This window comes from Marmota monax, unplaced genomic scaffold (genome assembly GCF_021218885.2).
Source record: "Marmota monax isolate L192 unplaced genomic scaffold, Marmota_monax_Labrador192_F-V1.1 WCK01_AAM20220418_F8-fsc00125, whole genome shotgun sequence".
Classification (NCBI taxonomy): Eukaryota; Metazoa; Chordata; class Mammalia; order Rodentia; family Sciuridae; genus Marmota; species Marmota monax.
This window is the reverse complement of record NW_026695235.1, coordinates 12,782,335-12,795,806: the sequence shown is the minus strand read 5'-3', so window position 1 is coordinate 12,795,806 and position 13,472 is coordinate 12,782,335. Positions and strand designations below refer to the sequence as shown.

General features: G+C 51.7%; 1 protein-coding gene across 2 annotated transcripts in view; it reads left to right on the top strand.

Annotated features, from left to right (window-relative positions):
• The window catches only part of Pttg1ip (PTTG1 interacting protein), a 42,819-nt gene that overhangs the window by 2,620 nt on the left and 26,727 nt on the right, over positions 1–13,472 (top strand). Inside the window, exons 2-6 of one of the 2 annotated variants that reach the window (XM_046439023.2) lie at positions 3,691–3,743; positions 6,864–6,972; positions 8,470–8,644; positions 9,429–9,475; positions 12,600–13,354. In XM_046439023.2, coding sequence (XP_046294979.1) covers positions 3,691–3,743; positions 6,864–6,972; positions 8,470–8,644; positions 9,429–9,475; positions 12,600–12,637 — 422 coding nt within the window. In that variant the 3' untranslated portion in view covers positions 12,638–13,354. Of the gene's footprint in view, positions 1–3,690; positions 3,744–6,863; positions 6,973–8,469; positions 8,645–9,428; positions 9,476–12,599; positions 13,355–13,472 lie in introns of those variants that run through there. The other variant, XM_046439024.2, reaches the window with a different exon arrangement.

Sequence of the window (13,472 nt, the reverse complement as noted above, 5' to 3'; positions counted from 1 at the left end):
ACACTGCCTTTCTCATGAGCAATAACAGTGCTTATTGTATTTCCTTCCTTACTATTCGAGATGGTGAGGTGTGATGTCATCAGGAGAATGGAGTAACCTTTCCCATTTTGGAATTCATCTTAACAAGGACTGCCTGACGGTGAAGACCTCCCTGTTCTTGGTGTGCAGAGGAGGAGGGTGGGAAGAGCCGCTGGGCAGTTCTTCCTCTTCCTCTGCATCTACTCCTTGACTCAGACTGGCCCGTAACCCAGAGTGTATCTTGGAGCTTGGTTCTTTCAGTTTACACAAGACATTTATCAGAATGAAGATCCTGTGAAAGGAGGTCCCTATATCATCATCACTGTCCCCCGGGCCACTTGACTGATAGGAGGAAGGTGTTCTTGCTTGTAGACCTGTGAACAGAAGTGGAGAGTGGGCATGGTAGGCAGGCCCCGTGCTCCCTCTGGGGCCCTGAGGAAGCTCCTGAGCTCAGGAAAGCCCAAGAATCCCAGTGCTGGGTTGCTTGGTCATCTGTCTGTTGTCTCCTTATTAGTGTCTTAACGTTAAAATACTTATATTTTATTTCTTTAAGAGTGTTTATTGCAGATTGACAATTTGCTTATTATTATTTAGCCAACCCAGAGAATAAGCTGCTGAGGTGGCCCTTTACCCCTGGGTGGAATTTCTCCCGAGAACAAGAACACTCTTCTGCACAAGTGGATATAATTAGCACAGTCTGGACATTTGGCACTGATACTTGCATATTATATTTGGAACATTGATATTATAATATTTGCAATACTTGATTTAACATGTAGTCCATACATAGATTTTACCAGTTACCCTGATATGTCTGTTCCCCACTCCTGAAACCAGTATGTCACACTGCCTGGTTTTGAGTCAGTCACTGATCTGGAACAGCCCTCCAGCTGTCTGTTTTGGAAGCCAGTCAGAATTGTCAGTAGGTTCACCGAGGCCCTCACTGCCCAGGGTCAGGGAGCTCAGCCATCTCTTTGCTCCATAGCTGTGTTTTCCCATCTCTTGGAGCAAGACACTGGCGACTTTTAAAAATGGGTGGTCAGTTTTCTTTACCTCCTGGGACTGAATAAAATCTTCTGTTCCTAGTATTTAAAGTGATTTACAGAAAATACCAACATAGATCAACAGTACATAGCAGGAGACTGAGAATAGCACCATTCAGTGACAGTCACTGTGGAATGGTAGGGGTCAAAATGTGCTTTTATTTCAGATGAAGTAGATTTCATTTAGAGAAGTAAAACGTAGAGAAACTGGACTGTTAACTAGAAGGACTCCAGTGGGCCTGTTAGTTCAGGTCTTCCCTAGAGAGGGAGGGCAGGGAAGAATTGAGTAGTTCCTGTTCTCGTCCTTCCACTTAGGTTTGGTCTGCACATTTGCCAGTCCACCTGTCCAGGTCCAGCTGCAGCCTCCCATAGTGCACCTGGAGTCACTGGTAGACATCTCCTGTACTTTCACACCTGTCATTATCTGAGGTTGTCTTGTTTTTCAAGATGAATTTCTCCTTTGGTGAAGTGCAGGAAAGTTGAACGTGCCTTTGGACGAGTCCCCCCACATAACCCTGACCCCTGCCAGAAGCAACCATCAGTCCAGAGTGCTCTGCCTCTCCCACCCAGGGCTGCACTCGCAGCCTTTCCCTTGCTGAGGGCCGAGGAGTCCCACGTGTGGAGCTGTGGAGCTGTGGGGCGTGGGTTTGAGGTGCGCCTTCTCTCAGTCCATGAGTGTTCTTCCGTCGTCTGCTTTCTGTCTTTTGTGACTAGATAAGTGTTCCACTGTGGATGTTCTGGCCTGCCTGTCCATCCTCCTAGAATGGACCTCTGGGCTCTTTCCAGTGTGGCATTGTTAACTTGTACTGTGGCAGTGAGCGTCCCTGCTGGGGTCTCCTGTGACGTGTGTCCGTTTCTCTGGGTGAAGTGCCTGAGTGGGATTGGCAAGTCATAAAGGGTGCCTGTTTGCTTTTTGAGCACCTCCAGGCCGGTTTTGAAAACGGCGGCATCAGCCAGGCTCTGTTGCTGTTGTCTTTGTCACCACTTGCAGGGCAGTCTCTAGCCGTTCTGTGGGTGTGCAGGTGCTTGTCCTCGGGGCCTTAATTCTCATTTCTCTGGCGACCAGCAACGTTGAGCATGAGCTCTTTGCACTGTGTGTTGCAAGGCGTGGTGGGGAGAAGCAGTTGGCAGTTGACCAATAGCTTGTGGGGAATTCTTGGTGTGGACCCTAGTCTTCACTTCTGACTAACTCGTGTTCCAAAGCTGGTAGCCACTTGGAGTTTGATCTTTTCCTGCAGCTAGTGGGCAGAGTCCCAGGTGTTCCTCGTGACTGGAACAGGCTGATAGGCCATTGCTTCTCCCTTGGGATTGGGGAGAACAACCCTGTCCAGGGGAGGCTGGCCACAGGCTTATGAGATTTTTAGGTAAACGTGATTGCTGCTTGTTGCTGTGACACATACCTGAGATGAAGAGCATGAGGAAAGATTCAGTTAGGCTCACAGTTTCAAAGGTTTTAGGTAGGAGTTCAGGGACACCGAGGTGGCAGAGGCAGGCACAAGAAAGATGCTGCTGGGGGAAAGACAGGGAGAGGAGCATCATGTCCCTGTTTTAGATAAGTTCCGTTACCATAACAACTCCCACCATGACATCTGCCACCGGTCAGTGTTTTTAAATGACCAATGGGGGTAAACTGGGCAGTATTCTAATTAGGTTTTCCAAAGTCACCAAGGGGGGAAATTGGGCAATATTCTACTTAGGTATCTAAGTAATCAGTGGGGTAAACGGGGTGAGGTCCTCAGTCAGGTCTGCTCAGGGAAGAGAAGCCGCACAGCTCAGCCTGGAAGGCCTAATTCCAGACCTTGGGCCTTGACCCCTGCTCTGCCCACTCTGCTCTTCTTAGGGAGCGCCACTTCCACCTCTACTTGCAGTAAATGTTCTGTACTCTGCCTGTTACTTGTGTGGGCCTTGTTCAGTTCCTTGTTAGGGACACCAGGGACCTGGGCTGCACCTGGCCATCCTGACGAGAGCGGTGGGCTGGCTCCATGTGTTGGGCCTGAGGTAGAGCAGAACGTCCTGGCACAAGGGTGGGAGGAGGAGGGATGTCAGCTCGTGGCAGCCAGGGACAGTGTAGTCCCCAAGGGCCCACTCCTTTCAACTAGGCCCCCACCTCCAGTGGCCAATTCCCATGATCAGTTCCCACATGAACTAACCCACTGATGTGGTCGAGCTCACGATCTCGTCATTTCCTAAATGTCCCACCTCTGGACGTTGCTGTGTCCAGGACCAAGCCTTCAACACACGAGCCTCTGGGTGAGGGGGTCCAAACCCTAACGGTAAGTCTGCAAACTTGGCTGCTGTGGGCAGTGTTGCTGGCATTGCCGTGCCTCCTGGTTCCCTGGAGGGGTGCTGAGACCTGCTGCTCAGGTCACATTGATGGTGGTGCGCAGCCCCACGGCTCACCTTCTCCAGAGGCCAGCGGCAGAGCGCAGCTTTTGTGTTTGGAACCTTTCTTCCCTGAAGATCCTCGCTTCTGCTCTTCCAGGTCCCCTGCTAGCAGCAGCAGTTGATGTTTTTCCTGCGTACCTAAAGCAGGCTGGTGCCGGGAGGGCCCTGGAACTCCTTCAGAGGTCTGCCCCGCCTGTGAGCTGTCTTTCGTCGTGACCCTCACGATGCCTGTCTTTCCCCACAGGTTGTTCTCAGTACACAAACAGATCCTGTGAGGAGTGCCTGAAGAATGTCTCTGTAAGTAGTGCAGATGAGGTCGCTGACCAGAAACGGACCGGCTTCCTCTATCCCAGGAGACACGTGGGTGTAGAGAGATTGTAGGGTGTTCGTGGTGACGGCCATTACAGACACTGTCGGGCTCTCCCGGGCACACTGCACCTCCTTACCTTTCACCACACAGGCAGCGAGGGCGACTGTACTCTTGCAGCAGGTGTTAGCGAGGAGGAAGTGTGCAGGCAGGGTCTCCTGGAGCTCGTTGGCAAGCTCAGGAGTGCTGGTGCTTGGTGGCCAGTGCTGAGACAGAGTCCCTGGGCTGAGCATCTGCTGTACAGCCACTTCCTGGCCAGGCCTTCCCTCTAGGGCCGTCAGCCCTGAGAGTCTGTTGGGGACGGTGACTTCATCTCACTGAGGGGCTGGGCCTCCACAGCAGGCCCAAGGCTCTGTTGCCCACTTGTGCTCAGTGCTGTGGCAACCACCCCCCTCATAGGGCCTCATCAGGAGGACCTTGGGCCACTGTCTGCGACTGTACCATGCCTTCCCTCCACAGTCAGGGCCTGTGGGGTGCGTCAGTTCCTCTTACAGGAGGGAGAGGTTGCTTAGGGAGAGGCACCTGGCAGGTCATTGAAAGACTTGGGGCCAGCCTGTCCACTGAAAAGACAGCCAGCATGTTTGGATTTTGTCCCCAACGTTTTAAAATCCCTATGTGCCCTTCAGTAAGAGGGTGGTCATTCTGGAGCAAGATTGCCCAATCCTCCGCTTTATGAGGTGGGTCAGAGACCCAATTGTCTCCCTGTAGATGGGTCATTCTAGGCTTGTTGGAAATGGGTACTCCATCTGGGAGAAGTAGGAGCCAGCTGTGGGGATACCCCAACATAGATCCTGAGAAGATGCATGAACGTCGGCTTGGTTCGGGGCCTTTGGCCTTTCTGCCGCGGTGGCCTGCCCCCAGCCACCTCTCAGCAGCTCTGGCCGGCCAAGGGGCTCTCAGTTGACCCTGTGTAGTCCAGAGCCCTGTAGTAGCTTGAGAGAAGGCTAGCAGTGGGGACCAAAAGCAGCCTTCTGTGGCCTCTTTCTGAGGTCCAGGGAGTCCTCCTCCCCCATCTCCAGGAGGTTGTCACGGGTTTTCAGGACTAGAGAGCCTGTTTCTTCCCCAGCCGTGGGAAGCAGCAGGAACTGAGTGGCAGATGATTTCCACTGCGTGGTGTGTTTTTAAAGAACAACTCTCACCCACCTGACAGTGGTGCGGTTTGTGATGTGTCTTGTCACTTAGTGGGACTGAAAATCAGGATCAGCTGCCCCTGTAGCCTATCTTTCTTTTTTTTATTATTATTTTTTAGTCACCAATGGACCTTTAATTAATTTATTTACATGTTGCTGAAAATCAAACCCAGTGCCTCATACATGCTGGGCAAGCGCTCCACCACTCAGCCCAGCCCAGCCCAGCCCTGGGCAGCCTGTCTTGACACCACTGTTTTGTGGCTGTTTGTTTTCTGACTCTGGCTTTCCTATTGGAAGTCATTTCAGCCATAAAAATAGCTTGTCGCCAGACCTGGCCTTGTAGTCTAGAGCTGGTTTGTGCTGTACTGCCCTGGGTAGGTGTGGTGACAACAGAGTCCACAGAGACCCAGCCAGGTCACATAGGTGGGGCCAGTCCTGGAGAGCCGAGTCCTGACCCCACACTAGCCACAGGGCAAACCAGAAAGGCCAGGTACAGAGGGCTAGCCCCAGACCCTCTGGGCCTCTGCTGGAGTGCACTCAGGCTTCTGGAGGCCACAAGAGGACCAAGTAGGATTTGAAAATGGAAGACTAGCCAAAAGTGGTTGACCTCTGGAGTGGAAGATGTTCCAGATGGCAGGTGCACAGGGTCTGACTGTTGTTACCACGTTGTGCTCTGAATTGTGTGGAAACAAGACATTAAGGCATTGCTGTGCTCTTGCCCTGGGGAAGGGAGCCCAGGGTACACTTTAGTATTTTTGTAATAGATGTTCACCCTAACTTAAGATCAAAATATTGTGATTGTTTTTAGTCCTGTTAAAAATTCCGGGGCTGGGATGTGGCTCAATGGTAGAGCGCTTGCCTAGCATGTGTGAGGCCCTGGGTTCCATCTTCAACACCACATGTAAATAAAATAAAGGTCTGTTGACAACTAAAAAAATATTTTTCAAAAATAGAAGAATGGCTCAAGTGGTAGCGCGCTCGCCTACCATGCGTGAGGCACTGGGTTCAATTCTCAGCACCACATAGAAACAAAATAAAGATATTGTGTTCACCTAATACTAAAAAATAAATATTATTAAAAAAACCAGGAGAAAGAAGAGTTCTGTAATGCTGTTAGCATCAGGGTTTGCAGTGCAGGTGTGCCCCAGCGTAGGCTGGCAAGCTCGGTGCTGCTGGGGCTGCGGCTTTTCAGCCCCATCCCGTGTGTTAGCTGCCCTGGCATCCCGCTCTGGGAGCATGCCCAGACTGTTGTGCACACCTGTGGCGTCTGGTGGGCCTTGTCCTGCCCTGCTCTTGACACCACTGCAGGTGTGAGGGTGCCATCTCACACAGCTGCACCTCACCATGACCCTGTGGGGCTCAGCGTCGACCGTGAGGTTCCCATAGGTCTTCAGCTCAGGCAGTTGCCTCTGAGCCCTGGCCATGTTGTCTTCCAAGCTGTAGTGATGCAGTGCCACTGTAAGGAGGGACCTCTCAGTGATTGTTGAGGTCCCCAGTTCCTTCACCAGGCACCTCAGGAATGCCCACTGGGGGCCAGGCTGCATCCCAGGCCTGTTTGCACAGATGCCTGTGCTGGTGCAGCGTGGCAGCAGGCATGTGAGCAGGGCAGGCTAGCGGCACCAAAGGGCGGACAGTGGGGTGGGGAATGTGCTCCCTGGACAACAGCCAGCCTATGTAGCCAAGTCCAGTTAAGTTGTGCAGGCTGTCTGAGGTACAAGGGTTGTTGACAGGACTCCTAGCCATTGTATGGGGCATTGACTGAAGGGCAGCAAGGATGAGAAACACGAGTTGGGGGCCAAGGCCATTGTGGTCATCTGGGGAGAGGTACTGCTGCCCATGGCGGTGGAGGTGGTGAGAAGCGCCAGGTCCTGGCAGGCTGGCTCTGGGTTTTGCATTGTGTTCTCGTTTGGTCTTTTCCAGTGTCTGTGGTGCAACGCTAATAACGCCTGCTTGGAATACCCCGTCAGAAAAATACTGCCCCCTGCCTCTCTCTGCAAGCTGAGCTCTGCACGCTGGGGCGTTTGCTGGGGTGAGTTGTTTTCATTTATTTCTTGCAAAATGGTGCTGTTTTGAAAATTCTAACACATCTCAGGTAGTGTAACATGCGGCCGTAACTCTGTGACACTCCTAGAGAGAAAGAAGTCAGGGAGCCAGTGGTCATCTGGTGTCAGGTCAAGCGGCCAGGTCCTGGGAGTTTGAAGGAATCCTTCAGTGTAGTTGGCCTCAGCATCTGTAGTCACACAGGTTCTGAGGGAGATGGCCTTGTAGTGGCAAGAGGGAGGGTTCCCTGATTCCCAGATGAGCTCGGGTTGGCTTATCTGGTGACTTCTGAGGGCTGAGAGAGACCTGCAACCTGCTGCTGGGGACAAGCCCATACTGTGTCTGTCCCATGTGTGAGAAGGGGGTTGTGAGCTGGGGGTCCACATCATAGGAGCGTAGTGGTGGGAGTTTGGAGGGCCTCTCAGCATCTCCTGGTGCCAAGAGGGGTCAAGGCCTACCTGGGGGTGGGTGTTTATCCTTAAAAATAACTCTCTTGGCAAACTGCCACCTTCCAGACCTGCCAGGACGGCAGCCTAGGGAGACAGCTCTCTGTGGTATTTCTTGATGTCCTTGAACAAACTGAGGCCACGGTGCACCACCGCCCAGAGAATCTGTTCTTAAAGCTGTCTTCAGTAAACTCTTCTAACTGGGTGATGGAAATATGTTTGTAAAAGCTGTACAGCATGTTCTTTAATTGGCTCTGGTTTGAATTGAGTAGAATTGACTACTTTCAGTTTAAAAAGACCTTTAAGGAAAATTGAAGAAAATGGTAAAACTTGTTTTGGATTGGCTTGAACTAGCAAGTCACACCACTGAAACTCATTAGGCAGCCACATTGAACAAACCCTGGGGAATCGATAGTACTCAGATTTGAAGACCACCCCACATGGCCTGTGGCTTGGGCTGCTTCTCCAAGCTCCTTCCTTTTGGGTCTGGTGGTCACTGTCCCCTGAAAGAAGTTTGTTTTTCTGGGGAGTGGTTGTAATCTTCTTGACGTTGATTTAAATGATAAACAGAGCTTCCTCAGGGTGCCTAACCTGTTTTTACAGTTCCGCTATGTTAGGAGTTCAGGCTGTCCTGGGACAGGACCAATAGACAGCTTGGTGGGTTTTTTCTTTTCTTTTTAAATATTTTTTTCAGTTGCAGTTGGACGTAATACCTTTATTTTATTTATTTATTTTTATGTGGTGCTGAGGATCGAGCATTCTACCACTGAGCCACAACCCCAGCCCGATTCTTTTTCTTCTTGCTGGTTTTTGTTAATCTTCGTTAGTTTGTGAACATCTTTCCAATCTCAAGTAAAAGAAGCTGTTGTGTCCCTTTGATTCATTGTGGTTAACCTAGAAATTGTAAGTCACACATAGATGTCTAAGGAACGCGGTGCCAGGAGCCACAGACCAGGACTGCCCCGGTGGCTGAGGGGAGGGAGGTTCAGTGGTAGGTCCCATACCTGAAGCAGTCCTAACTCCAGCTGTTGGATTTCCAGTGAACTTCCAGGCGTTGATCATCGCCATGTCAGTGTTGGGGGGCATCTTCCTCCTGGGCATCACTGTTTGCTGCTGCTGCTGCTGCCGCCGGCGGAAGAGGAGTCAGAAACCAGATAAGGACGACGAGCGCGCCATGAGAGAGCACGAAGAAAGGAGGGTCCGGCAGGAGGAGAGGTGAGGTCTCAGCAGGGGAGTTTACTTCAGGGAACTCAGATCTGGAAACATTTATGAGTCATGAATTTTGTTTTTTCAAAAGGAGAATGTGCTCAGTGTCCACAGGGTGGTCCTAGGCTATGTAAAGAGTGAGAAACTGGCAGGCATCTCGCGGAATGGCTCTAGCCGTGGCCCAGGCCTTCGTCTGTGGGTTTTCTCTTGGTGGCAGGCAGTTGGTGGTGCAGCCTGGCTTGACGTGTGCTCCTGTGATGTAATGACTGCCCTTGAGCCTGCAGAGGTGTCTGGGCTTCTGAGCCCTCTAGTCCCTGCCCCATCTACTCAGCTGAGCAAGCGGAGGCTCCGGCACGGATGGGGTCACCCTGACACTGTGCAGCACAGCACTCTGCTGGCCTGTGCAGGGGCCTCAAGCCCTGGTAGCTGGAGGGGCTGTTGTCCCCTCAGACTGGCAGCTGGTGTCCTCCTGAGGTTTCCACCCTCTGGGCCACTTGATGCATGTCTGCAATTGCGTTTTCCTAACCTCCCTCAGAACCTGGCGGGGTTGGTGCATTTTCATTGTACAAAAGGAGATTGTAAAAGATCACAGTGTTGGGCATTTGAGGAGGTGTACTGATGAGGAGACTGGATGCTGAGCAGCCTTGGGGACTGCTCTGCCACCCTGTGCTGCCCTAGTGGGCCCGTCTGATGGCTCAGCTCACCCAGCTGGGTCTCCTGGGAAGCGTGTATTTTTTGAGACAATGTTGTGCATTGTGGTTTGATGCTACCTGATGTTTTTTATGCTTTTTAGGAGAGCTGAGATGAAGTCAAGACATGATGAAATCAGAAAAAAATATGGTAAGGCTCCATTGCACCTCCTTTGGGCTGTCCTGGAATGGGTACCATATCTTGTGCCGCAGCTACTCTCTGTGGCTCTCCGACATGAGGACAGCAGCTGGTGTTACTCTAGGCTCAGTGCTTAACGCGTGATGGCACGAGTGTCTTCAGAGGAGAGACCCCCGCAGGCGTTTATCTGGGCCAGACTTGTTTTTCTTGGGTACTTGTTTGTTCCTGAAGTATGGTAACTTCCAGAAAGGCCATCAGTAGCTGGTGTGTCCTCCTCGTTGCCTTCAAGTGGGCGCACCTGTGCCACAGTTAGGCTGGTTCCCTGTGCAGCCCACAAGCCCTTCACCCTGGCCTGCCTCCTGCTGTGGGCTGAGTGCAGCAGACAGCCCTCCTTTCTCAGGCGCTGGCCTGAGCTGCAGCTGGTCTGTCAGTGCCTCTGCTGTCCCCTGCACGCTTGCTCTTGCTGCCTTGTTTTGGGGTGGCTTTTTTTTTTTTTTAAGAATTTTGTTTTATTTTTTTTTTTAAAGATAGAGTGAGAGAGGGAGGGAGGGAGGGAGGGAGAGAGAGAGAATTTTTAATATTAATTTTTAGTTCTTGGCAGACACAACATCTTTGTTGTACGTGGTGCTGAGGATGGAACCCGGGCCGCACGCAGGCCAGGGGAGCGCGCTGCCGCTTGAGCCCCATCCCCAGCCCCTGGGGGTGGCTTTGAAGGGGTCAGAGTGAGGTGTGTGTGTCTCATGTAAACCTTTCATCCTGGTGGCAGGGTCTGGAAACCCAGTCACATGTTGCTGGGAGCATTGGACCCTGCTGTCTTCTGTGCTCCTGTGCTTCTGAGCTGATGTGGAAGCCACCAAGTTCCAGAATTTTCTGTGCTGGGTTTGGTGGTTGCATGGTGGTGGGCATATGAGCAACTGCCTCCCTTGCTGTCCAGGAACCCAGGCCTCTGGGTCCCTGTCCTTTCCTTCACTGAGGCCCTGTGCTGTCCTGGAGAACTGTGTTAAGGGTGAAATCCTATGAGGAGAATTTCTTTTTTTTTTTTGGTGCTGGGGATTGAACTCGGGGCACTCGCCCACTGAACCACATCCGCAGCCCTATTTTGTATTTTATTTAGAGACAGGGTCTCACTGAGTTGCTTAGCACCTTGCTTTTGCTGAGGCTGGCTTTGAACTCAGGATCCTCCTGTCTCAGCCCCCTGAGCTGCTGGGATTATAGGCATGCACCACCGTACCTGTCACCTGAAGAGAATTTCAGAATCTTTTCCCAATGAATGCAGTTTGAGTCCTCTAAGTAAATGCGATATTTTGAGATCTTAGCCGTTGGGATCGTTATTATCACTCCTTGGTTTCTGTGGTTGGGGGAAGAACAGAACCCAGTAGCACTAGTAGACAGTGTGGTGCTTCCAGGTGTGAGCTGTTAAAATATTAAATGTGTGTGGGTTTAGTTCCCTGTGGTGGGGCCACAGGGGCCCCATTGCTGCTGGTGTTGGTGCTGTGCACAGTGATTAGCTCTGTCAGCTGGCCAGGAGGTCTCTGTCCTAACTGGTCAGACCGCTTCCCAGTCACACTGTGCACAAGAAGCCAAGACTGGGTTGCAAAGGCCAGGACTGACCCTGCTGGCTTGGCGTGTGGCCTCAGGCTAGAGATGGCCCTGCTTTCCCGAGGCCCGGGACTCCTCTCCTTCCAGGGGGATGCGCAGCAGCTGGTGGAGCTCCTGCCCTCGCCTGCTCCAGGCTGCTGCACTGGCCCCTGCTCTCTCCTGGCCAGCCTGCCATCCCCACTGCCTCTGCCGCAGGGCCAGCCTGTTTCTAGCCCTCACCTGGCCCTCTGCACCCCCTGGCTCCAAGTGTGGGTGGCGATTGGACTTCCTGGTGCGACTCCCATGTAGAGCAGGACATCAAGCATCCATACCACCCCTTGGCTGGACGCAGCTTACTTTGAAGAGTCCAGAGGAGCTTTTTGACACTGATGAGTGTAAATATGAATAGAAGACTAGGTGAACATGCATGCTCACGCGTGCACACAGAGCACAGTGTTGGTCACTGCCACGCACCCTTGGACTTTGGCTTTGCCTGACTTCTGTGTGGGCAGAGGCCAGTTCATGGCTCTGGGTGGGTCGTACTGCTTGCCTGTTCCTGCCATGGTGGTGCTGGACTTGCCCTCTCCTTGGGCCTCTGCTTTTTTTGCTCGCTTATAATAGAGCCCATTGAGTGGCCTGCACTTTGAACAGCCTTGGCTGCGTGGAGTAAGTCCCCGGAGGTCCTGGTAGGGGAAGACACTTGGGTTGACTTGGTCAGCTAACAGGGTCCTTGGGCCTCTCGTGGTTTTGGAAGGCATTTAACTTGTTATCACAAAATGGCTTGCCTCGTGTTTTGCCTCCAAACTGGCATGAGAGCCAGGAGCTCTTCTCTCACTAAGGCCTTGGCATGGCTGCTCCTGTGTGCATTCAGTGTCTGGGCTATGGGCCAGAACTGACTGCAGCCTCCTCCACTGAGGTCTGCACAAACAGTCCTGACCGGTCGCACCCTCCTGTTGCCCTGCCCGCGTGTTCCCTGCCCCTGCTTCCCCGCCCCCAGCAGACCTGCAGTAAGTAGGTTTGTTGTGCTGGCTCCTGGTCATTTTGTCACACACAGTGTGTGTGTGTTTCTGCAAGGTGAAGAGGAAACGTCGGGTTTGGGGTCAGTACCACGGACTGACTTTTGTGCATACATTCTCTTTTTATCCCAGTTATGTTGTAATGCTCAAGTCAACTTGGTGGTCGGCTTCCTTTTGTAACTTTGATTCTAAAGTTTAATAGCAATTATAGGAAATTCAGAGTGAGGAGGTTGGTTTGGTTTTTCTGTATAATTCTAGGAGCCAGTACCAAAGGAAGCATTTGCTTTCTCTTTGTGCTTTCTCTTCAGCAAGTCAGTCTTCACTTGTTAGGATCTGTCACCATTATTGTTTCTGGTAAGTTTTCAGTTTCAGAGTCCACTGTGGTTTGACTTCAGGAAGGGTCCGGCAGCTTTGGCCTGCGGAGAACCCGTTCCTCGGCCTCAGTACATGTTCATGTGAAACTCAGCCAGCCAACATTGCTTTCAGGCGTTCTGTTTCCAGTTGAGTGAGTGCATTTCTAATTCAAGTCTGTTTTCTTTCAGGTTTGTTTAAAGAACAAAACCCATATGAGAAGTTTTAGGACGACTGCGTATGTGTCCGAAAGATTAGGCGGTCCTGGGCCCTCCTGCAGGCTCATGCTGCCCAGCACAGGTCAGGAGCCCGCTGCACCCTGGGCTAGCCTCCAGCAGAGTCCTGGAAGCTGCCCTGAGAGGACAATCCTGCTCTTGCCCTGTCGGCTGTGGCCTTCTGTCCCTCCTGCCTCTGTTCTGTATTTAGCTGCTCAAGACATTAATCTCGCTGGGCCCTTGCTCTTTTCCGTTCACTGTCGTCTGCCTGTCTTGGTCTACAAGCTGATGACCAGGTGAGCAGTCCACAGTCCGATGTGCCAGCAGTTCTGCTGCAGCAGCAGAGGTCCCGAGGGCCTCTCTCCACCAGCAAGCTTCACACAGTGATGGGGACAGTCACCTTCACTGTGTCATGGGCGAACTGAGCAAGCCATTCTCATTTCCCAAAAAAAAATCCATGGGTGGCACTTCTGTGTGCCCATCTCTTTGAACCTTGGTGTGTCTTAATGCAGGTAGCTTTTTGTAGAAAATAGTGTCCCATACACAGTTTGATAAGGATCTCTTTCCTCACTGCAACTATGTCGAATAGCACTAAAGAAGAGTTAAAATCACCTTAATTAAAAATAATAATTCTTGGATGCCATCACCAAAGTATTCCCACCCCCAGATATTCTTGTAAAAGATCAGACCCTTATGAGATGGTAGTTTTAAATTTACATCTATTAAAGACCCGAGAGTCTTTCCCCATGGAAACACAAATTGCCCTCGGGCTGGAGTGGGTGCTCTGGTGCCCACCTCACCTTCCCTCCAGCTCCACCAGCACCTGGGCCGTCATAGGTCCTTGGGAAT